Genomic DNA, 25,749 nt, shown 5'->3' with positions numbered 1-25,749 from the left:
CACAAAGTCTGAAGTCTTGGAAGCACAGGAATCTTGAATGACTTTTCAGCTACTTAGTTCCTTGGACCCTGTTTACTAAGCACCCACTTAGTGCTAGACATAGTTCTAGGCAGTGTGGACGTAACCGTTAACAAACCAGGTGATATCCCAGCCCTCAAAGAGTTTATATTTGATCAAGATGTAAATCAATAAATACTTAATTTCAGATATACACAGTATGGCTCAATGATAATCCCTTGGGACTTTATATATAGCATAATTTTGTACAGAGCCCAGTTTGATAGAGGCTTATCTGTCTTGAATCCTAGCCACAGTGATTTAATGAGGTATTAAATCTGCTTCCCTATCTGGACCCAGGGTCTTGACTCCTAACTGTGACTACATATCTTTCAGACACTTGGATTTTTCAAAAGCCTCTAGTCTAATTAGAATTTTGGGATTTAGAATTTTGGCCTCAATTCATGGAGGCCAAGGACAGGAAAACTCTGCATTTGGCATCCTTTTCTGGTCCTCACAGAACTCTCCCATGATGTTGGTCTGAAATATCCTGCATTTCAGTTAGCTTATTCATCAGGACACAAGTACAGAACTCAAGGCTGATTTGTTTTCAACCTCTTAAACAAAAACCACAAGATGGAGGTAAGGTGTATTTGATACAATCAGAAATATTTCAAGTATAATTCACACGAAATGTAACTTGGAAAATACAAGTGCTCTGATCCATATATTTTAAAAGGCTTTATGTAAACCTTGTGTCAGAAGATAGCCATTAGTTATGGAAGATGGAGGGCAAAGAGATTATATACGAAAAGTATTTTGAGGGACTATCTTGTGCTTCATTAAAAAAAATGTTCAGGTTAATTATTTGAAGTAATTAGTTAGGAACAAATGAAGAGGAAATCTACAGAAAAAGAAAGCAACCAGAATGATATCCACCAGATAAGATTCTGAATATTCCTTCACTCTGAATTCTTCTTTGTCAGCTAAACTTATTTTCTAGATCACTCCAATTTCCACAGGTGAGCCTTGTTCACATTCAGTATCAAAACTAATGATGACACTTATTATTTTGGTTTCACTCTCCTTTTGGCATCTTTATGTTTCTTCCGACAGTCCTAGAAAAACATAAAACCAAAAGCCTTTGTTAAAAATAGAGGTAAATACTTTCCAAGGTGTTTAGTAACTATAAGGTAAAATTTAGGTTATTCAATGTCAGGGTTGTAGAAGCCATTTTGGAAGTGCTCACTTGGAATGTACAGGGGATATTCAAACTTTTGCCTTTAAGTGTTTACAATGGAAACTGTAATTCAGTCTTTCAAAAGTCTTATGATTTCCTGCTACTTAATAAGCATGGCCAGAACTCGTTCCAGTCACTCAGTGAGGCCACTCTTCAGTCTCCTTACTGCACCATGGGTTGATTGAAGTAAACAACTTAAAACTTCTCTTCCAGCACTATAATTCTGAGCATTTAAGTCATGTTCTCAGTTATCTTAAGTTTCATGCCCTCCTATATTCTTACACCAGGCAAATATTAACACAAAGATAACACCATATCTTTTAAATTAATATGAAGATACAACTACTCACCATACGCAAGCTGTTTGTTCTGGCCTCCCAAGAATTCCTGCTAATATTACTTCCCACTCCTCTCCAGAATAAGTCAGAACCTAAAAGGGGAAAATAAAGAAGGACAAGACAGCCCATTAATATTAAAACAGACAATATTCTAGTGCTGGCATTATCAAGGTCTTCAATTCTAGTTAAGACCATTTCCCCCCTGCCCCCGGCCAATTTATGCTAATTTTAAAAAATATTTTGTTTTCTTTACAAAATGAAAATGTAGAACTACTAGGATTTTACTGTTTATAAACCATTTACTATTATGTAACTTGGTTTCTGTTTGTGTTAGGCTTAAGAAATGAGTTCATTGGGCCTTCCGTGGTGGCGCAGTGGTTAAGAATCTGCCTGCCAATGCAGCGGACACAGGTTCGAGCCCTGGTCTGGGAAGATCCCACATGCCGCGGAGAAACTAAGCCTGTGCACCACAACTACTAAGCCTGTGCTCTAGAGCCCGTGAGCCACAACTACTGAGCCCGGATACTACAACTACTGAAGCCCGCATGCCTAGAGCCAGTGCTCTGCAACAAGAGAAGCCACTGCAATGAGAAGCCCACACACCGCAATGAAGAGTAGCCCCCGCTCACCGCAACTAGAGAGAGCCCACGTACAGCAACAAAGACCCAATGCAGCCAAAAATAAATAAATAAAATAAATATATTAAAAAAAAAAAAAAGAAATGACTTCATCAGCAGCCTCAGAGTTTTCATGTGAACTTTTTTTTCTATTTCTTTTACTGAAGTATAGTTAATTCACAATGTTGTGTTAGTTTCAGGTGTACAGCAAAGTGATTCAGTTATACATATATATATTTTTTCAGATTCTTTTCCATTATAGGTTATTACAAGATATTGAGATAGTTCATGTGAACTTTTTAGGGTACTAAAGACTTAGGAGTTTTGTACGTCTAGTATCTCAGTAAGCCCCTGGAACAAAACAAGCCCTTGTTGAGGATAGTGAACAAGTGAGGGAAGTGGCGAGTGGGAGCTTTCAGTTTTCCAGAGCTTTGCAAGTCAACATGCATCTGTCTAACAGAGGGGGCTAAAGCACATGACATTGCAAAGGATCAGAATTTTTCCCAATCAGTTCTTACTTGGACGCATGTTAGTGTATCAGAATGCGCTATGGTGAGAGCTGTACTATTACCTGTTCTATACCATTTAACCAAAAAATTGACTTACCATGAAGTCTCTCATCATTCTTAGAGAAAAAGAAAAATCTAGTGGTCTCTTTCTCAGGTAATGATACTTCTCTGAAGTGAGAGAGAAAGAGAGAATTGGCCACTTAATTTCAATATTTAAGAAATGTTTACACTGTAAGTATAAATGAACTATTCCTTAAATATATATGCGTTGTGTTTTGCTCATTTTTCTTTCCTGAGTTAAAGTGATACCACCCTTTCTCTATTCAACATTCTTCTCTTCTACCTGAAACTCTGGTAATGAAGACTTACTTAAGTACAAGCTCTATCTTCCCTGTGCCGATTGTTGATATTCTCACCCCACCATTGCTACCCAATTTGCCAGTGTTTCCCACGGGGTAGGAGCCAACGAGCTGAAGCTACTCTTTCCAGATCAGGGACTTCAGTGGCAGGTTTTCTTCCCCATGCACGTCATATCCCCCACCCAGTCTATCCAAATTTCAAAGAAAAGGAAACATGCTCCCAATTACAAAAAGGCTACAGAACTCTCTAAAGGAGCCAAAAAAAAGAAAATTGTCTTGAGAAGCTAAGCTTAGATACTTCTATAACATTTCTAAAGCATGTCTAACTCAGATTTTATGAATTATGAAATAAACCTGGACAGAAACACATTACTTACCCAGGGCTGGGCTTTTTGTCATCTGTTTCTTCAGTAACATCTTCCTCTTCTGAACTGCTGTCTTGGAAACGAGGGTCTCCCTGCCAGGCAATCTTCCCAGGTTTCACTGCCTCAACTCTATAGGTCTCTATATCGTCATGACAATGAAAGATGACAGAATTGTAACCTAACGACCAATTATTTGTGGACACACTAATTTGTTTACTTTCACCATGCACACATATTTCTAAATTTCAAATATCTTAATCATTAATTCAAAATATGTAGTATCTTTTTAGATTTTCAAATATTGAGAGAAGCTATTATCATATTTTTGGGCATTGCTACGGTGATCTGGTAAGGAATATAGTAACACTATAAAAACATATACAAACTAAAGGTTTATAAATGAGCAACACAATTTAAAAGAAAAAAAAAATAAGCATGGCACCTGTGCTAGCATGAGAAGCCTAAACTGTAACATGATGCAGTGAAACCAGGTTGCCTTCCTGCTTATTCATAAATGAGAAAAGGAACATATCTTTATATTTTCAATTCCCAAAGCCTCTTTCTAAAACTGCTGAAAAAGCTTCTGCTATAAGATGTGGGTGATCACCTCACAAGTCCTCATAATTTTCTAAGTACACAAAACACATCTCCCAGGTTGCTGAGGTGTCTTAGTACTCATTTCAAGGCCAATTTCTCACACTTGGCTCTCAAAGTTAGAAGAATTAAAGACAGTATCTATATCATATCAACTCTGTTCAACAGTTTAGGGCTGACCTTGGTACTCAAATGGACAACACAGGCAAGAGAATGAAGTAAGCAGAGCAATGATATATTGTGTCTTATTTAGAACAATTCTGGAAAAACTACTAGATTGCTATACCTCCTTTCGGAGCACTACAAAGCTGGCATTTAATACTCACCTGCTAAACACATGGATACTACTTTAACTGCTGATCTTTAAAATAGAGCTTATTGTTAGCTGTGCATGTATTCTCCTGTATAGGTATATCTTGCTTTTTACAATGAACTTCCAGAAAAGCTACACTTAATCTTAAACACTAGGTGAGGAGCAACTTCCTAAGGAATAGGTGTTTTTAACTTTTAGACTATGTAGGACTTCAGAGGTAAACCTCCTGAAATGGAATGCCAAATTGTTTATACTGGTGCTGATACTTTTCTCTAGGTTCTGGCAAATCTCCAAGGATAAAGTTTGAAACAACTGGTGTATTGATGACATAGCTTATTTGTATAGAGCCAGGGTTACCTATTTCTTCCCTTTCCCTACCATATAGCACTGGTTTTCCTGAAGTCATGGCTTCTCCAACTGCATCTAAGATACAAAGCTATTTAAATATATGACTTCTTATACTTCTTCGTGACTATTTCTACTCAACATTAGAAGGGATGCTGCACATTATTCTCTGGCTTCCCTTCATATGGCAGCTATCTAGAAGTTTGCTTCCAAATGCAAGAACAATTTCTTACTGTGTTAAACACAGCTCTAGGCACAGTACATTTATGGTCATGTAATGCTGACTATAATACTGTAATACTGTTTATCTAGATGGAAGAAAGAATCCTTTCTTCAGCTAAGGTTAAATCATTACAGTTACAGTAGATTCAGTCAATTAAGTTCAAACCGCTTGAAATGAAAACGTTTAAAAAAAAATGTACCTTCCTTTACATTTTTAGTGTATGAATCAAAAAAGGAGAATGTGAACCCGCTGGGCTGTTCATCCCCAGTCATCAGAGCTGTAGGGTCCTGGACTACTGCGGCTTTCTCTCCATCAGAGTCCTCATTCCAAGGTGTGTTGTCTTCCTTTTCAATGGTATCTTTTGTAGATTGGAATATTTGTTTTAAATCCGTAGCAATGTTATAATACATTTCTTTAGATACCTCAGGTAGCTTCTCAGCTTCCTCCCTTTTCTTCTTTCGTTTTGCTTTACTGCATTGACATATATAGAGATATGTGCATCACAAAAAAAGTCAATTTTTGGAAAATTTCCAGAAATCAGGAAAGAAAAACACCTTGGATAACTTTAGTCCCATCCTTTCAACAACCAAGAGGATCTACATATAAAACTCATAAAGGTAGAACCTTAACCAAAAAGCTTTTTATAGACAAAACTATTTCAAACAGCTCCAAGTATTAAACAAGAATCATATTCTCCTATCTCTTATCCTCTGAACTACATTTCAGAAGTCACACCTAAGATATTAGCTATGAGTAAGAAAATCACTTAACTGCAATGGGCCTCAGTATCCTCATTTGTAAAATGAACCACGTTAAACCACATGACTTATAAGACTTTTTCAAATTCTAAAATTCTATGAGTTTTATGACACTGACATTAAAGGATTTAGTCATAATTCTGTTTTAGAAATGCCTTATAAATGTGCTAAATCTAGTCTGTTTGGGAATGAAATTTTTCTATTACCATCAACCTGCTCTATGTTTAGGAATATGTTTTTCTTTTTGATCTTAAACCAGAGTTACATGGCAGTCTCCAATATTGAGTTTTTAGCTAGTAAAAGATTAAAATTCTCTTTTCTATTAGAGTCTACTCTATTTACTAGGCCAAATATTCTAACTATATTACCTAAAATAATAATGTCCTAAATGATCATCTTATTGGTGGAGACTATCTTACAGAGAGAAAGTTTTAATGCTTCATTAAACCATTGGTTAGAATTTAAGGCAGATACGCCTCCTATGAAACTGAGCTCTATGATAAATGGTGTTCTTTAGACAGTTCCAAGTGATTATCATTGAACCATGATGTAGTCGTATTAAAAGTGGCCCAAAGGTCCTTTGATACTTCCTTCTTTAAGATGCAGAAGTTAATTCCCCCATCCCTTGAGTGTGGGCTATACTTAATGACCTCTTTTAAGGAACAGAATAAGGCAGATGTGATGGTGTGTGACTACTGAGAGCAGGGTTATAGAATGCACTGTGGCTTTCTCCTTGCTCTCTCCCCTTTCTGGATCACTGGCTTTGGGAGAAGCCAGATCCCATGTTGTGAGGGCACTCAAATAGCCAAAAGGAGAGGTCAGTAAGGCAAGGAACTGAGGCTTCCTGCCAACAGCCAAGTGTGTGAACCATCTTGCAAGCAGATTGCAAGCTTTCAGAGACTGCAGCCCTAGGTGACATCTTTTTTTTTTTTTTTTTTTTAATTTTTATTTTTTTAAATTTATTTATTTATTTTCGGCTGTGTTGGGTCTTTGTTTCTGTGCGAGGGCTTTCTCTAGTTGTGGCGAGTGGGGGCCACTCTTCATCGTGGTGCGCGGGCCTCTCACTATCGCGGCCTCTCTTGTTGCGGAGCACAGGCTCCAAACGCGCAGGCTCAGTAGTTGTGGCTCACGGGCCTAGTTGCTCCACGGCATGTGGGATCTTCCCAGACCAGGGCTCGAACCCGTGTCCCCTGCACTGGCAGGCAGATTCTCAACCACTGCGCCACCAGGGAAGCCCCCCCTAGGTGACATCTTGACTGCAACCTATTGAAAGCCTCTGAGCTAGAACTACCTGGTGAAGTGCCCCCAAATTCCTGACCCACAGAAACTGGGACCTAATAAAAATTTAGTTTCAAGCTGAGTTTTGGGGCAATTTTTTACATAGCAATACCTAACTGATACATATTTTGGTACCTAGAAGTGGGGTACTGCTATAAAAGCCCAAAATGTAGGAGTGACTTTAGAGCCCAGGCAATAGGCAGAAGTTGGAAGGTCAGTGAGGCGGGTGTTAGCAAAAGCCTGAAGAGCCCTGAAGAAACTGTTAGTAGAAACTACACGGCCATTGAGGCTTCAGGTAAAGAATTGCAGAAATGTGAGGTAAATGCTATTGGAAAATGGAGGAAAGGAGGTCATTGCTACATAGTGGCAGAAGGTTTAGAAATACTGTCACCTTTATTAACTGGGAAGTATAAAATGTACCTAATGAACGGGTGAACTAGCTAAAGACATGTCCAGGAAACTGTTGAAGATATTTTCTGATTTCTTCTTGCTGCTTACAGTAAAATATGAGCAGAGATAGTGAAACTAAAGGCATAATTTTTTTTATAAGGAGCTAGGACCTCATGGTTTTGAAGACTCCTACTCTCTAGAAGGCAAATGACATGAAATTTAAGAAACGTCTTCTAAGCAAAGAACAAATCTAAGACTCTCAGGAAAATATGGTGTAAAGCAAGTATTGGTAAAGCTTGGGTCAGATCCAAGCTGCTGCCTATTTATGTACAGACTGCAAGTTAAGAATAATTTTTATAGTTTGAAATGATTGGAAAAATATAAAAAGATGATTTCATAACATATACAAATTATATGAAATGCAAATTTCAGTGTCCTACTAATAGTTTTATTGGAACACAGTCTCCCTTATTTGTTTTATGTATTGTGTATGGCTGCTTTTCTACTACAAAGGCAGAGTGGAGTCACTGCAACAGAGACCATCTGGCCTAATATATTTACTATTGGACTCTGAAGAGAAAACTTTGTAGACCAGTCTAAATATAAAATAAAATCCTTTGTTAAGACCCTAAACATAGCTCAGAAACTTCAATTGTTCAAACAAGAGGGCTTCTGAGGAGTTAAACTCCTTTAAAAGGTATTGACTCTCAGCAGTCTCAGCAGAACCCCACAGTAAAAAAGGCTTATCTTACTTACAGTGATTTGTGGGTGTGACTTTTGTCTAATGGAGTGAACCCCAAGAAGATTCACAGGAAACCCACAAGTATTTTAAGAGAATTATATTAACAGAAACACTACTAGATTGGACTGATAGGTACAGAGACATTTCACAATGAAGAGCCTTTTGGACTCCCACATTTCTACAAGCAAAGCAGGCTGAGAAAATTACTCAGCTGCAAACATGGGCTACCATTCATAAACAAGGAAGGATAAGCCAAAAGGCAGAGGCAAGAACCATGGAGAATTATTCCCAGGCTTTCAGTTCTAATCAAAGAACTCCCAACATTTGCCTGCCTAGATTTCAGAACTACTATGGACCAGTGACTCCTTTGTGCCTCCTGTGTTCCTCCAATGAATAGTGTTTACAGTGGTTATCCTATGTTGTCCCACCACTATGTTGGGGGAGGGGCAGACAACTGTCTCTTTAGTTAGCAGGTATTCCGATGAAAAAGAACTGTATTCAAGGTGCTGTACCCAAGAAACTACAACATATAAGCCTCATCTACACCAAATCTAATTTGGATGACAACATCCTAGATTTTGAACTGACACTATAAAAAGGTGAGACTTCTGGGGAGTCTAGAGCAGGGTTGTGCATATTCTGCATATGGTAGGAATATAAAACAATTTTCGACCAGAGGACAGGTTGTGGTAGTTTAAAATATGTCCACAAATTCCTCAATGCCTCTCTCTTCAGGAATGAGTGCTTAATCTCCCCTTCCCCTATAAAATTATGGGTTGGACTTAGTGACTTATTTCAAGAAAATTGAATAAGGCAGATGTGTCACTGTGTGACTTCTAAGACTATGTCATAAAATATACTGTGGCTATCTTTTGGGTCAGTGTTATGAGAACACTTAAGCAGCCTAATGGAGAAGCCAACAAGGTGAGGAACTGGCTAACAGCTATGTGAGTGAGCCATCTTGGAAGTACATCGCGAGGCTTAGTCAGGCCTTCGGAGACTGAAGCCCCAAGCAACATTTTGACTGCAACCTCTCCAGAGACTACTCAGAATCACATTGCAATGTGGAATCCTACATTGCAGGGAATGTTTATGTTCTACTTTGGTCTGGTATGTGATTCTTTTTAAAAGAAATCTTTAATTTTGGAATAATTTTAGATTTATAGAAAAACTGGAAACAGTGCTCCCAAATAACCTTCACCTAGTTTCCCCTCATGGTAGCATCTTACATAGATATGATACAATTGTCAAAACTAAAAGATTAACACTGGTACACTACTATTAACTAAACACAGACTCTGTTCCCAATTCACCAGTTTCTCTACAAGTGTCTTTTTTGTTCCAGGATCTAATTCAGGATACCACAGTGCCTTTAGTGATTTTAAATAGTAGGAAAATCAAAAAATTAAATCAGGCAAAGTTACTGGTTGCTCCATATATTTGCCATATTTATCAAAATGACAGCATATCTATAAGAAATAGACGCTCCTACCACACTAGAGTAGTGCAGTGGATAGAATGGTTGCCTCCAGAAAGATATGTCCGGGCCCTAATTCCTGGAATGTGTGAATATTTCCTTATTTTGAAAAAAAGGTCTTTGTAATAAAGTTAGGGATTTTGCAATGAAGAGATTATCCAGGCAGACTCTAAATGGAATCACAAGTGTCCTTATAACAGACACAAAGATGAGAGACAAATAGAAATGAGAAGCCCACGTGAAGATGGAGGCAGAGACTGGAATAATATAGTCACAAGCCAAGGAATACCACAGATTGCTGGCAGTCACCTGAAGCTAAGAGAGAGGCATGAAATGGAGTTTTCCCCCCCGAATCTCCAGAGGGAACACAGCTCTTCCAATAATCTGGATTTCAGACTCCTAGCCTCCAGAACTGTGAGAAAAATTTTTGTGGTTTTAAGTCACCAATCTGTTACAGAAGCCACAGGAAACTAATATAAGTAGAAGACACCTACTAGAGAAGGGGCACATATCATCATTTCTATGCATGAGATTCCTTTGTCAAAAGTAAGACTCTCTCAACCACATCAATAATTCCTCTCTTTCCCCCTTCCCTGTTCTTAAACTAAATACAATGGGGACCAATGGATGTGATACTTGTTACTATCCACTTTTCTCACTGTCTGAAATGAGATTAATTCAAATGAACCTGCTACTAGAAGTAGTAGCTTAATATACCTTTCTTTTGGTTTATCACCTCTTTTTCTTTCGTAAGTGGCATGGTCATGCCTTGTTGGATCATAACGTATGATGTCCCTATTAAAAAAAAAGAGAGTGATAAGTTGGAAGAGACAATTCAGAACATTAATGCAAAAAACTAATAGCAAATTATAATGCAATACCAAGGCAACTCCACTTTTTGAGCAAGAAAAAGCCACATAATATCAAAGAAGTGTATTAGGAGTTCCTTAGAAGCAATCATATTTTAAATTATCTAGTTTTGACTTGTCCTGGATCTTTAAAAATGTTTAATATTATTTTAAACATACTAAAATATATGGATAAAATGATATGCTATTGGGATTTGCATAAAATATTTCAGTGAGGAAAGTAGGGGGAAGTGAGTAAAGGTGTCAAAGAGAAAACTGGTCACATGTTGGTGATTGTAGAAGCTGGGTGATGGTACACAGGGGTTTCATTACACTAGTCTTTCTAAGTTATATGATGGAAATTTTCCATAGTAAACAGTTACATTTATTAATATTTAAACAGTTTTCCAATTTTTTTACTAATAATAAATACAGAAATAATTTAAGATTAGTTTCTTGAAGTGAATCACTAGGTCAAGGTAAGTATAATTTTAAGGGTCTGATACATGTTACTAACTGCTCTCCCCAGGAAGTTTAAAATGGCCTCGTTTTATGGCAAAGGAAAAGAGGGCAGGATGGGATGAAACATAAACCATACTTAAATTTCTTAGCAGCTACTGATCCTTTGCTTGTAGAACTGCTTAAGTTGATGTGCAAAACACTCTGCACAACATTCAGGGCTTTCAACTTTTCTGCAGCAAGCTCTTCTTCCTCAGCAGTTTTCTTTTCATTTATTTCTTAGAGGGAAGAGGATAATTAGTAATCTCTTGGCAAACATAACTTGAGAAGTCTCAATAATCAAATATTTATCAAGCACCTAAACATGTGCAAAGCACATTAAGATATGAAGAAGAAAAGTTAAACCTTGTTTTGCTAACCTCCCTATCCCCAAGATCCCCAATGTCATAGTGAATCTAGAAACTGCATGACCAGCAAACAAAATTCCCATTTCTGTTTGTAATTATAAAAATGAAATCTGAATTTAATGGCTTTCAGTGGCAAGTCTAAAAGTTCTTAAGGTAAAGATTGACAAATGTAATAGAGCAAGATACTAATTATAAAACTAAAGTGATTAGAGATTCTTTGATTTTTTAACTTTCTAAAAATTAATCTAAATTACATGTAAATCTAAAAATGAAAGATAGTGAAAGATGCTAATTTTACTGACTATTAATATGATGTTAGTAGACAGTTACTTTAGCCTTTAGATTCAGTAATAAATATTGCAGGAAGAAAGCCTACACACAGGGCACTGTGGAACCCTAGAAGCTTGTTATCCTTAGCTACTAGAAACAGACAAATATCAGAGAACAAAGTTAAACATTTAACAGCTAGTCTGGATTATAGATAGAAATACAAAAGAAGTCTAAGTGAGCCTTAAAGACCTTTTCAAATTACTGCAGGATATAAACAACCAAGTAACAGAAATAAACAGAATAAAATGCTGATTTGAATAAGTTCTCTATAGAGATGACCCCAAAGTGTCTAAGGGTTCAAAAGAGGTAAAGATTATGTTCAATTGGATTAAGAAATGTTTTATAAACCAGGTGGAGTCTAAGGTAGGAAAGACAATGTAGATCCCCTGAGGAGGGAGGAGAGCATGCCAGGCAAGGGAAGAAATGAACACATACGTTGAAATAAGAAAGTGCAAAGAGTTTACATTGCATTAGGTTAAACCATATGAAACTGCTAATATTCAACAATTTTTGACTTTAGAAAATGGTACTTTCAATTTTACCCTAATATTGACCATTAGGAAATAGAACACAATGCTAGAAAGGGCTCAAGGTATTTGTAGACTGGCTGCAAGGTATTTGTAGGCTGCTTACCTGCAGGACAGTCTTTGTGCAACTCACAAAAAATTCAGCCTCAAAAGCTGGGAAGGAAAGAAACAAAAGACAGAGATTCTATGTCTGACTGCCCTAAGAATGGAAGTACCATCAACAGAAACAGAAGGGTCCAGAGCACCTGAGAGAGAGTAAATTCAGTTTGGGATTTGCTGCGTTTTAACACGCGTTCAGGGACGCCTGTGAGAAATATCCATCAGGCATTGAAAAAAGAATAATTGGGAGCTCAGCAGAACAGTCAGGAGCAAAGATGACCCAGATTTGGAAAATATTCATGCACAAAAGAAGGTTAAAGCCACAGGGACTTAAAGAACCTTTACATACCTAAAGGCAAAGGGAAAATTAGGCACAGAGAATTAAGAAGAAAATAAGGAAGTTATAGTGCAATGGAAGCCAAGGGAAAAGAACAGTTCAAGAAGGATGATCAACAGTGACAAATGGTACAGGCAGGCTGAAGAAGCTTGAGAAGGTGCCACTGCATCTGGTGAACCAGTTAGTATGTGCAGGGAATGCATACTAAAGAGTTGTAAAGAGACAGACAAAAGTGGCAGAAGTTAGAAAGTAAACTCTATGTATAGCTTCTAGGCTATTCCCAAGGTTCTGTCCATTCCTGTTTTCAACATGGAATTTTGAGTGAGAAGCTCTGAAACATAATTTGCTGTGGATCCTGGAGAACTTACTCTCTGAACACTTGTTTTCAGAAATGTACAATATACACAATAATCACCTGAAAGAATCAAGAGCATCATTTCCAGAGGTTGTATTTTCAATAAAAAGCCAACTGCTTCTAAATTAGGTGCAATTTATTTTTTCATTTCAGGTTTAGAACTGAAAAAAGATGGGAGTGGCAACTTGAAAACTGGCAGGGTTGAAGAAATGGCTTTTTGAACCTATGAGACCTATGTCTGTAGAAAGAGGGAAGAGATAGAAGAAAGGGAAAGTATGAAGATGCGCATAAGAAAGGAAGCTAACAGGAGGTATGAATGAGGAAGATTAAGATGCAGATTAGATTAACTCATGAAGAGGAAAAAAGTAAGGACAGAGTAGTTCTGAGATTGGAAAGGAAAGCAGGGAGCTCACTTGAGGTGGCCATCCTCAAGTGAGGATGGTAGGAGGTACGAGGTAAGGTCTTTTGCAAAGGATAAGAGTAGAAGATCTTGTAGAGAAAGTCTGGAACCACTGGTGTAGAAAACAGTATAGGAAGTAAGAGCAGAATCAGGATGCTTCTGGTAGCATCACTGCTGTTAGATATATTCACATGGGATGAATTTACGTAGAGTGACATTTAATGGTACATTGTTTTTAAAAACCTGCACCCAGCACACACGCTGGAGGGAAGATAAACACTTCCTTTAAGTAAGCCAAGCGTGATGTAACCGTCTTCCACAGCCTCACCAGGACCTGATCTACTGACAGGTAGGGTCCTTGCCTTCTCTCTAATGCCAGGGACAGGATGATGGAAGATGGTATCTTTGGTGGATGCTAACTATTCCTGTCTTTTCTGGCAGCTTCAGGTAATTATAATTTTATAAATAAATTAATATGTACCAACTCAAGAAGTATTGAGTAAGCTAACTATTGGATTACAAGCTCCACAATTCAGTGTCTTGGGGTACAGAGTTTCTCTATGTGTTAAGTGAAGAAGCTAGACTACATGACTTCTCAAGGTCCCCCAGCTCTGACATCAGGACTGTTTGTTTGGACAATAAGGCATTTACCTTCCTGTTCCTCTTCACTATCACTTTCTAGAAATCGGGAGTCCATGCGAAATCTGTCATCAGTGCCAAAGTGAGACTGCAAATCCATGAGCTATAAGACAAAACACAAAGACAACTGACAGCCATATTCCCAAGAAATAACTTACAAACAAGACCTTCCAAGTATACCTCCATGCCATGAAATTCACTACATTAATGTTTGCATAACCTCACCTACCCATGAACCAATCAGAGAGGGTCATGGAGGACTCACTATCAAAATAAACACCTTAACACTGGAGTGTGGGTCAAGGTCTGCCTGCACTAGCATAGATTTAAGGACTATGTCGAAAAATAAGGACATGTTGCAAGTTTTATTATTTTCAGCCTTCACTAACCTTCTGTCCAGCTCTGCCCTCAAACTGAGGTTTAATTCTGAACCTGTTACTGTCATCTTCGGAACCAGATTCATCATCGCTGCTGTCAAAGAGCTTCCCAGAGGCTCCACCCATGGCTTCCTGTTACATAGGTAAAGATAGAAACGTTTATTAATAACCAAGACAGTATTTCCTTCATTATGTAATCTTCCTCCTCACATGTATGGAACAACAACCCAGATGCATCTCCCAGGAAAGACTGGATGGTGGTTAGAAAGGAAACTTCTGACTCAGTGATATCTACTTGGCCCCTTGGGTCACTAAATCCAGAGGCTCCTAATGCAGCCTGGAATGGGGGGAGTTATTAAATGTGTGAACACTTTCTGCAGGGTTTCAATAATATTGATGTCACTTTGCAGATGATGTGGATAGATTTATGTAGGAGAAAATCTCTAAGGCCCCTGTGGTATCCATGTGTGATGGTCAGGGGAGCCCTGGGTTTCACTATGGCTCCCAGAGGATTTTATGTTGAGCCCAGCAGTTGTGTGCAAGTCTTGGTATGCAACACGCAGAAATGGATCTGCAAAAGTATAGGAATGCCGACATGGACATCCTAAATTTCTTACTTTTACTGGTTCCTCTCCTGGATGGTTTTGCTCCTGAGTGGATGTCTCCTCTGTTTCACTTTCACTGTTGGAACCAAAGATGATGTGCATTGGCTTGTCCTCTGAATAACCATCCTAGAGTGGGCATCAAAAGCATTACCCTTAAGACAACCCCTCATCTCCTTCCCCTAGCAAGTCTATTTCTGACCCTATTTTCTTATATAGTGAATGATGCCATCATCCCAAGATAGAAACTTCTCTTTCTCTCCATTTCCAGTTTATTACCAAGTCCCATCAGTTGGACCTTCTTGCTATTTTAAAAATATATTCCCACTGTCACTGCCTTGGTTCTGGCTCAAGACCTCCCACAGGCTGTCTGTCCCATTTGATTTGTTGTTCTCATCATGTCCTGAACCATCTTTCCCAAACAGAAGTTGGCAAACTTTTTCTGTCAAGGACCAGAGAGTAAATATTTTAGGCTTTGCAAGCCACATATAGTTTTGGTTCTGTATTCTTCTTCTTTTTTAAACCCTTTAAAAATGTAGAAACCATTCTTAGCTTGGAGGCTCTTCCAAAATAGGCCATGGGCTAGTGGCTTGTGAGCTCTAGTTTGCCACCTCCTGTTCCAATATATACACAACTAATCTCCATTCCCTTGCTTCAAGTTCTTTAGTCTTTTCACAGCTTTGAGAATAAAGTCCAACCCCTGTAGCCTCTTCACACCTCACCCCTACTTATCTCTCTCATCTCATTTCTCACCATCTTGTACTCTATACATTTAATCACACTGATTGCAAATATTCAGTTTTGTACAAACTATTCCTTTATCTTGGAATGCCTTTCCTCTCTCTTCGTACCCTTTTACCTCTGCCAGACCAATTCCCACTGATGCTTTCACACTAGAATCAGTTCAGCTGAGGAAGCACTGGCTCCCCACCCCCCTCCCCCCCACCACTGCCAACAAATTGGTATGCCTCCAGTGTGCTGTCAGAGCACACAGGCGTACTTCTTTCTCATCCCATGGAACTGAACTGTGACCTTCTGTCCACCACACTGTAAGCCAATACCGACCACCTAACAGTGATCCTCTCTGTAAATCTAGCACTTGCTGTGAAGGCCTGGAATTTCACAGGTAGTTAACAATTGTTGAAAGAATGAATAAAGACTCATTACAGTAAATCTTGGTAAGATATGAATCACTTGGCAAGTGATTTATACGTACATTCAGACATATTAGGACATATCACTTAACTATATCAGTTACAGCTTCTAAAGAGATATCCGGATCTACTAAAGATACAAGGACACAAAACACAAACATTCAGCTCTAAAGGAGCCTGTCTACCTTCGTGGGAAAGAAAGGTTGGACTTGGAAACAAGTTCTTGTTAAATTCCTAGACTGAAAATATACTCACCAAATTTGCCAGAGCATTGTGAACCAACTTCTTTTGTACTTCTTTTGCTTTCTGCCTTGCCTCTAAGGCTGCCAAACGCTTCTGATTATCTTCAGCGTGCTTATCCTTAGCATTAACATCTGATGAACTATTAACAGAAAGTGGGAAGTCAGTTTTGCTTCCCTGAGGGTCTCTCCTGGAGGAGACCTCTGGTGATTTCTCAGGGGCCTTGCGGCTGCACAGATCAGGCCTCTTTTCGGAGCTCTCTCCTGACTTTCCAGTCCTGCGGCAACAGTCTTCATCAAAGCCTCTCCTGGGAGTCTTGGCACCAAGACTCAAAGATTTCTTATCTTTTAGTGGCAACAGACTAGAAATAGGATTTCCATTTCCCTTTTCTGAACTGCTAGGGGATACCACCTTGTGAGCCTGGCTCTCAAAAGTAGACTGTCTCTTTTGAGGCTGAATTTGGTTTGAGTCATTTGCCTTCTTTGCATGTTGGAAAAGAGTCAGTTTACTTGATGGGCCATTAGCGTACAGGGACCATTTTTTCATGGACATGTTCCTGGGATCCTCAAGTTTCAAGGATTTATGATCTTCATTAATATTGTTAGAGGCAACACTCTCTTTCAAGGATTTTTTCACTGATTCCTTTCCATAGAGACAGCCTACTCCCTTGAAAGCCTGGAATTTTGGCTTTAAGGTATTTTCCTTTGGTTCCTGTTTTCCACGTGTGTTCTCTTTTCCTTCTAAAAGGGAAGCCACAATCTCCTCAGGATGAATACACTGTTGGCCTTTGTGGAGGCCACCTGGAGTTCTGTGGCTCTTGGAGGCCCTGTCAGACTTGGCAGTGGTTTTCCGGCCATTGTTCTCAGTATCCTCTTTTGGCGCCTCCTGGTTACTGCCAGCCAACTGTTCCAAATCAGCTAAAGTGAGATTCATGTGGAGACAGTTTTTCATCATGGTGTTATAATCCTTATCTCCTTCAGACTCGGTTGATTCTGATACAGAATCAGCATCTTCACTGCTACTGGACTCAATCGGAGATTCACAACTAAGAGGCTTAATTCTGTGACTGAGGGCTATCTCTTTGTTTTTTCTTTTTTGTACTTTAATACAATCAACAGAAAGATCACATTTTTTTCTATTTTTCAAATAAGTTTTCTTGTGCATAGACTTTTCTGTTTGTGAAAATTCTACACTGTTTTTGATCTTATCAGAATTTTTTTTCATTGCAATGATTTCATCTGTATCTCCTGAATCAGAGTCACAATCATTTCCCATAACATTATCTTCACTACTGAGGCAAAAGACATTATTTTTGATGCCTAAACATGTTGAAGTATGAAATTTGTGAAAATGTGATTTAAAATCATCTCTTACAACTTCAAAGGGATCATTTTCAGATCCATTTATTGAGGACCATGTAGTTTTCTCTAGGTTTTCCTCTCTTGCAATCATTAGTCTTAATTCATCTTCAGAATCAATATCATCATCAGACATGCTATTTCTCTTTTTGGTAGTTTCTAAGTCAGACGTCTGAAAAAATACATTTTTAAGTTTCTGACTATCAGAATCAGGTACATAGGGTGATTTAGGAGTAATGGAATTATGAGGTGTATTTTGTGCAGCCTGTTGTTGTATTAAATGCGGACTCCCCATTATGCTACTAGGTTTTGGTCTCAAAGCCAGAGATGCAGTGAAACCCTCATTCTTCTGCACTTTTATTATCTTCTTGGCAGGGCTGTGAAAGTCAGAGAATTCTCCTCGTCGTTTCTTACTCACAGGATCATTCCCTCCTTCCAATTCCCAAGTGAGGCTGGATATAGGGATAGCATTTGTGAAATCCTCCCCTATTTTCTTTAGGTTGTGGCAGTATTTTGAGGGATCATACTTTATGATGTCACCAACAGTCAAGGAAAAAAACAAAGGCAATAGGTTTTAGAAAAACCTATCAAACTGGTAAAGCAAAAAGAATACTGTTTAATCTTGAGCAAGTCATTGACTCATCTTACCCTGTTTCCTATCAAACAAAATAAGGACTTCATTAGGTGACTCAGGGTCTTTGGAACTGACATGTCCATGGCATGTCCAGAGTGAAAACCAAGAACCATCACTATTAATTGGCAGAAATTACTTGGGCTGCATGTGTATATCACAGCAAACCGATTCAGATTATATTCTAGGTACAAGAGGCCACAAGACTTTTCTGTAAATCTGAGAAGTCTATCCACTGAGCTAATACCATAAAGCGGAGTATAGAGAGGAACCCAGAGGGGGCACAGCTAGATACTAAGTGTTGGTATCTCAAACCTGAGACTCAAAGATTCTCAAACTTTTTGGCCATTCCTGTCTTCTCAATGCTGGCTCATCCTAGATCTGATTCTCTTAGCTCAATGACATCCATTTCACATTTTACTCACTCTCTGCATTTTGCAGGTCTTTCTTAGAAGACTAATAATTCTTTACCAGGTCTTTGTTGCTGACATTGTCCAGAAAGATTCTAGTTAATGTCACTGTGCTGTAGTGACAGCTGGCATTTGCTGATTTCCTAAAACATATGAATAGACAAGTATAAGTTGCTTTAATCTATCACTACTGAAAAGTCCCTTTGTTCATTTAGTAACTACTGAATACATGGACAACTATATGTGAGTTGTGCCAAACAGTGTCTATTGTCTCTTGGCTTTACACTGTCCTTCCAAATCCTCCTCTTTGCTGTCAGTGGTACCATTGGTCGGAAGCTGGAAGGTGAAGAAGAAAGAAGTATTTCCCTGACTTTAGTGCCACTGGCAGGGACAGCAGAAGCAGCAGCTGTGGCCAGGGCTCCAGGGGCCTCAATAGCCATGAACAGTGAGGACACACCTCTGTTCGAAATACCTGAAATTGCTTCTGCTTCCCATGACACACAGGGTTAGAGCTAAAAGAATACAAAAAACACCCTCTGCCCAGAAGTCCATGACACTAGGAATTCAAGGTCTTAGACAATCTGACCTCATTTCCTCAGGGGAACGGGCATCTGAATTTGCTCATACTGGGTTCCATACTATTTCCCCATCCACCATTCTTCTGCCTGTCTACACATTTCTACCTACTATTTTCCTCTCTCCTAGACTCCTTCCTATCTCTTTTCAATTAATGTGAAACTTATCCCACTTCCTCTAAAGCCTTGTTTAATGATTGTGCTGTGTTCCCTTGTCCTTCTTTAGCTCCTTTGGCAATGGCTTTGAATCCATGTCAAACAAGAAGAATGAAGTATAAATTAGTAAGTCAACGTGCTTCTTTAACAATCATCATTTGTATCACTTGCATAAAACCTCATTACATTCTCTCATTATCCTCTAATTGTTTCATACATGTAGTTAGGTGGGTCTTACCTTACTTAGAAATTGGGAACATAAAAACTGTTACACAAACATCTAAAGATTTACTGACAGAGGCAGTGAAATTCTAAAGGTATGAAGTAAACTTTTGCAAATATCCACATCGTAGTAAACAATAATTTCTCTGAAAGGCCAATTGCTAAGGATATTTTACGTTTATGTTGATTCTTTAGGTGAAGGACAGGTAAGACTCTTCCAAATTTACTCACAACCCAATTCTAAAAGAAAAAAAAAAAAGAATATATTTACTATACTTGTCACAAATGGAAAAGATTAACCACACTGCATAAATATCACTTAAAAATATTTGAACTCATAGTGGACCACGATTACTGTTGGGTTTAGTTTTCTGATAATGAAACACGAGTGCTCAAAAATGTGTATGAGGAAAGGAAAAAGAAAGAAGGAAAATTGGGGCAGTTATTCATCCCATATAAACCATGTAGGATGCTACACAAATAACAGCCATTAAAAAGGCAAACGTGGGACCTACCTGCACTCCTCACCACCTATGCCCCCTGGGAGACCTGCCTCCACTTGGGTTTTGATTTCTCTTTCTAAAATGGGGGAAAACTGTGCTTTCCCAAGAGTTGTAAATGCATCTGAAGACCATAAAGCACTATCTATGTTAACTGCTTCAAGGCAAGAGAAAAAAGCAATTGCTTTAAAACATGATGCTCATGGTCACCTGGTCTCAGGAATTGGTTCCTGAGCTACTCAGGCTACCAGAGGAGACTCACTTTGTGCCCTGGTACTTCTGTCCCTGGCACAGCTTTCACATGGAAATCCACCACTCCCATCTTTTCTAACAAGTTGGTGTTGCTTGTTGTTGATTTTCCTTTCTTTGCTTTTGCTTCTTTTCTCTCCTGGGCCAATCTGAATCAAACAGAAAATATAAATAAGAGTTAAAATAACCAACCACACTATTAACAGTGCTTCTGTTTTGTTTTTTAATACTGTAAAGCTGTTTAACTTTATAGAGATCATTTAGGGTCTCTCAGTTTTTCCCTTTCAACTTATGTACTTTTGGCATTTTATCTATCCTTAATCCTTTCACTCTTCCTTATGAGGAAGAGGTGTCTTTCAGAGCCTAATATGCTAAGTCTTGAATACTTCTACTCTCACAACAAAGAGAATGCAGAACGCCAACTCAATCTTCCAATTCAAACTCCGCCACCTTATACAGGCCTGGTCAACTGTGCTGACCAATTCTCATTGGCCTCTTTGCCTCTGGTCTGTCTCTCTTACATTCCAACTTCCAAGATTCATGCTCCCCAGGCATAACTGCATAGACACTCCAAGGCAGCAGCACTGTGTGCTCACCTGCTCAGGCCTAGGGCCCCAGTTCCTGCACATAACAGGCAGCAAAGTGCTGCTGAATGAAAATCTCATCACTACCCTGTTCACAGAGGCCCCCAGCTGAAGAACAAAATCAAATCCTCACCTTTGTCACCAGACCACTCCCTCAAAACTTGGTTTAGACCTTATTTTTCCTTGTGCCATTTCTTTGGCCCACAACAATCTTAAAACGCTCTTGGTCACTCCATCTGTACATTCCTAAAATGTCTCCTATTTTGGAAGCACCCAATCTCATACAATCTTTTCTCCCTAAGAATACTTTTAGGATCTTAAAATGCTTTAATAGTTTTTACATTGCCTTGTTCTTAAATCACATGCATAATTAATCTTATGCCTCTCGTACAGGGATTTCCTATTATCTTTATGTTTTTGTATGACACTTTCATTAACAGCCTAAAGTCAACTTAAGCAATTTGGTACTGTCTATTAAAATTTTAAATGTGCATAACTATGACATAGCAACTCCTTTTCTTGACATAAACCCCAGAGGGACCATCCTCAAGAGTCTTCTCTTATCAAGAGGAAGTGGAAATGTTCTAAATGTCCATGAGTGGGGGATGACTAACTACACTGTGGCACAGCCATTTTCTAAAATAGTACTAAACAGTCATTACAAGAAGGGGGAAGACCTACATCATCACAAAAGGTTGTGTTTAAAAAGCTGAAATAAGTATATATTTTTATGGGTTAAAATATATGTATATATGAGCATTACATTATCTTCTTTGGTGGGGTCTGGGGTCACAGGGAGTCACAGTTAAGAAGGATTTTAGCTCTACTTGTAATGCATATATTTGCTAAAACTGTAATAATACATTATTTGATAGCTTCAAATCAATTAAGTGAACATATAAAACCACTTACAATATAAAAAACATTGGGTCAAATCATGTAGAGCAAATCTTACCTGTGCAAAAAACTTTCCTTTGCTAGCTGAATTTGTAGTGTTCCACCTTTCCATTTTGTTTTATTTAAAACAGACATACCTATAAAGCAAAGAATTAGTACCCAAGTACATGGCAATGCAAAAATATATAGCAGCATGTGCTTTTACTAATTAGTTAGTACCAAAAAAAGAAAACCTGCTTACCACAAAGACACAGAGGAAATAGAATAAAGAAAATGAGACCTGGAAGGAGAAGGCTTAGGTCCCATTCTCATCTTGACCACTTATTAGATCCTTACACTCCCTACCTCCCTGTGTAATTGAAAGATTTGAATGAGGCAAATGTGTAAACCATAAAGCAAAATTTGTCATTTGTTTATAAAGTAACGTCAGGAATCTGTGGCAAATGGCTGGTATTTATTTAACATTTCATTGTTATTTCCCACACTAAAACTATAAAACATTAATGTAATTTTCTTAGAGTGAATCAGAGGACACTGGAATCCTGCAGCACCTCACTTTTATTTATCACCTCATACTAATTATCACTGTGAAACTTGCAAACATATTAGCTGCAAGTAACTAAACTGTGTTTAAACTACTGTGCCCTAGTAGTTGATTTTTCTCAACATCTGCTATCAGCTTCCTTAATAATTACCACTAACAGAAATTTCTATAAGGTAGGTACTATGCTAAGTACAAAGGTATTATTCAACTTAATCTTCACAGTAATATTATGAGATAAGCAGTATCTTGGTCATACATCAGATAAGCAAACCAGGTCTTCTAGTTTAAATAAACTGCTAGGTCACACAGCAGAACTGATGTGTTCTTAACTGCAACATATTTGTCATATCTATTTCCTAACTGAACGAATCAATTTTTTGAAAATGAAATTACAAAAGGCCAATGGCCCTCTTTCTCTATTAGCATGTTTCCTACTCAGTGTCTTTTGACTTTTCAGTCTCCAAATAATTAGAACGCATTACTACATCAGTGGCAGTATGAATTATCTCCCCCTCTTTATTCATTGAAGGTCACAGGTGGCCCTCAGCTTTACTAAACTTATCGATGGAGATTTCACAATTTCAAGGATATGATCTTATAAGGGCATATTCTAAAATCCTCTCCTAACAGCATTTAATAACAAGAATTAGTTGCCTGAGAAATGAACACACTGGGGAGGTGGGTATTTCATAATATCCAGTGGGATATGTGTAACAGGCAGTTTCTATTAAAGTGTGGTCCCTTGTCCAAAATATTTGAGAATGCCATTTTTGAGCAAACTCACTGGCAATGTGCTACCGTATGTCATTCATTATGGAATGAACCTAAACCTCCTGAATTGTAGGATATGGAAATTCTCTTGATCGTGGTTGTCCCTCAGGATGAGTTAAAGGTGGATGTTTAGATTTAGAACGAAAGTTATTCCAAATTACATGGTGACATGGACTGGTAAATAGTATAGAAAACATTCATTACATTTTTTCAGGTCTGCTTCTGCTACTCTGATGTTGACATATGCAAAGACTTTCTGTGGGTTTCCTAAAAAAAAAAAAAAAAATTTAAATTCTTACCCAGAGAACAATGTAAAAATTATTAAGTTTCTAAATTTAAAAAAGAGCTCTTAGAAACTTACTCTTTCAAAGGAAAACCTTGTTTATTTATCATTGGATACAAAGATTGCATTTTTTTAAAGCATGATTATCTAAATATTCCAAAAGAAAATACGTAAGAGAAAAATGTCAAGTACTCAGTTAAGGAAACACTTTGCATGTTTGTATGTTAGTGATATTCTACTTAATAGGACCCTACTAATTATTAGAATTTTAGCTCTGAAAACTGAAAGCTACATGTTTCAGAAATTGGATGTTTGGAAATTCCCTGGCGGTCCAGTGGTTAGGACTCCGCGCTTTCACTGCTGAGGGTCTGGGTTCAATCCCTGGTTGGAGAACTAAGATTCCAGTAAGCCGTGTGGCCAAAAAAAAACCCACAAAAACAAAAACTGGATGTTTGGGAATTTAGAATCTTTTGATTTCAGAAACGTAACTCTGGGCAAGTTCCAGGTCACACATAACACCTCCAGAGCATAGGAGGGGGAGGGATGGGGGGTGGGGGGTTAGTACAACAGTATCATGTAATGAGATACATATCACTTTCAGTGTTCAGGGCTAACATTCATCTCTTGGGTTCCTTTATTTTGTGATACTTGACTTCAGTTATATTTGCCTTTAACTACCCATGAAGAACTATAAATTTACCTTGGTCATCTTTCCGAGTGATGATTTCCACATCAGAAACTTCTCCAAATCTGCTGAACTGATTTTGTAGGTCTGCCTCAGAAATATTCTGGCCAAGGCCACCCACAAAAAGGCGCTTCGTTTCTCTGTTGGCTTTCATCAAGGCTGGGCATACACTCAAGTATTTCTAGTGGAAAAAATAATTATCTACAGAGAAGAGCTCTTTCCCTTAAATCTTCTCAAATCTAAACAAAACAAAACAAAACAAACAAAAACCTTCAACTCCTTTCCCTGAACCTTCTATGCCAAACTGGTTGCCTGGAGCTGTGTTTCACTTCCTATTGTATTGCTCCAAATTTTATCTCTGGAGACTCTGTTCAAGGCCTACATCCACATTCTTCATGAATGCATTTTGGAACAGCACCTCTACACACAGACACAGGTACAGGCACATACTTTCCCTCTCAATGACCACAATATTACACGCTACTCCTCCCGATTTTACTTATCCATATTGTTAGGTGTTTTCCCTTTATTCATTCACTTTAACAAACGCTGACAGAAATGGGATGGGACAGGTTAGCAGACGAAAATATAAAAAGCTCTCAATCCTCAAGCTCCTCAAAGTCACATGAGAAGTAAGCAAATGCTGCAATTACAATACTATGTCACAACAGAAATATCTACAAAGTGCTGTTCAGGCATAGAAAAAGCAACTGATATAGCTAATACAGACTTTTTAAAAAACACTATGTGCCAGCGTTGTACAAAATAGTTTGCAGGCATCTTTTTTCAGATTAGCAGGAGAGGTTAAGTCACTTTCCCAATGCCATTCAGAATTAGCGGTGAAGCCAAGATTATAACCCAAATCTAATTTCAGAACCTGTAATTCTTTATACTAGGGAAATTGCTGGATTAGAAGGGACTCAGGAAAACTCTTCCAGAGTACTGAGATTTGAGGCTTTTCATGAGATCTCTAATCTCGTTTACCACCCGGCTGGCGCTCAGCTCCCAGACTCCTCCCACGCGCGACCCCAAAACAGCGCCAAAAGCCCTGAGCATCGCTCCTGATCTAGGCGTGAGCCATGGCCTACATCTTCCTGGTAGCTTCCTCCGCCCCCAACCTACCCACCCTAGCCTTCTTCCTCTGAGAAGACTCAAAGACGAGAAGGGAGAAGGTAGGCCAATTGGCCTCGGCACATCCCATGCCACAAACCCACTCCTCACCACTTCGTTTTTTACATCCCGCGCAGTTTAGGGCCGTAACTTCTAGTCACGTGTCCCAACAAGTGTCGCCTCTCTTCCTTCCTACTGGATTTCCAACCCAGCATCCTAAGGTTCCACTACCACGCACAGTTCCCCAGTGCTCTTTATTTCGTTTCCAGGCTTCCGGGCGACCGCGATGCCTCCGTCCCCTGCCTCAACATCCGCGAAAGAACCCAAATTAAAATTCCCTAATTCATACTGAAGAGGGTTATCACCTTGTGTTCTCCTGGATATGGTCGGCGGAAGTGAGGGAGGGGAAGAAAAATAAAGAGACTCCACCCCTTAAGTGCTCCCGGAACCTCCTC

General features: G+C 38.6%; 1 protein-coding gene across 4 annotated transcripts; it reads right to left on the bottom strand.

Annotated features, from left to right (window-relative positions):
- Positions 1–620: 620 nt before the first annotated feature.
- On the bottom strand, positions 621–25,600 carry NOL8 (nucleolar protein 8). Of its 4 annotated transcripts, none has more exons than XM_068552415.1 (17): positions 25,406–25,600; positions 24,200–24,423; positions 23,421–23,483; positions 21,960–22,038; positions 20,434–20,569; positions 19,843–19,911; positions 16,335–18,212; positions 14,941–15,054; positions 14,336–14,455; positions 13,959–14,049; positions 10,992–11,130; positions 10,263–10,340; positions 5,100–5,371; positions 3,438–3,564; positions 2,799–2,869; positions 1,588–1,667; positions 621–1,115 (listed from the first exon to the last, which is right to left on the bottom strand). In XM_068552415.1, the coding sequence occupies exons 2-17, from the start codon at positions 24,336–24,338 to the stop codon at positions 1,065–1,067; spliced, it is 3,507 nt and encodes a 1,168-aa protein (XP_068408516.1). In that variant the 5' UTR covers positions 24,339–24,423; positions 25,406–25,600; the 3' UTR covers positions 621–1,064. The 4 variants fall into 4 exon arrangements, with proteins under 4 accessions (XP_068408516.1, XP_068408517.1, XP_068408515.1 ...); XM_068552416.1 differs by having other exon boundaries at positions 24,200–24,365; XM_068552414.1 differs by having other exon boundaries at positions 24,200–24,365; positions 25,311–25,409.
- Positions 25,601–25,749: the final 149 nt, after the last annotated feature.

This window comes from Eschrichtius robustus, chromosome 10, assembly GCF_028021215.1.
Source record: "Eschrichtius robustus isolate mEscRob2 chromosome 10, mEscRob2.pri, whole genome shotgun sequence".
NCBI classification, from domain to species: domain Eukaryota; kingdom Metazoa; phylum Chordata; class Mammalia; order Artiodactyla; family Eschrichtiidae; genus Eschrichtius; species Eschrichtius robustus.
Note: the sequence above shows the minus strand (reverse complement) of the source record. Positions and strands in the feature narration are given on the sequence as shown.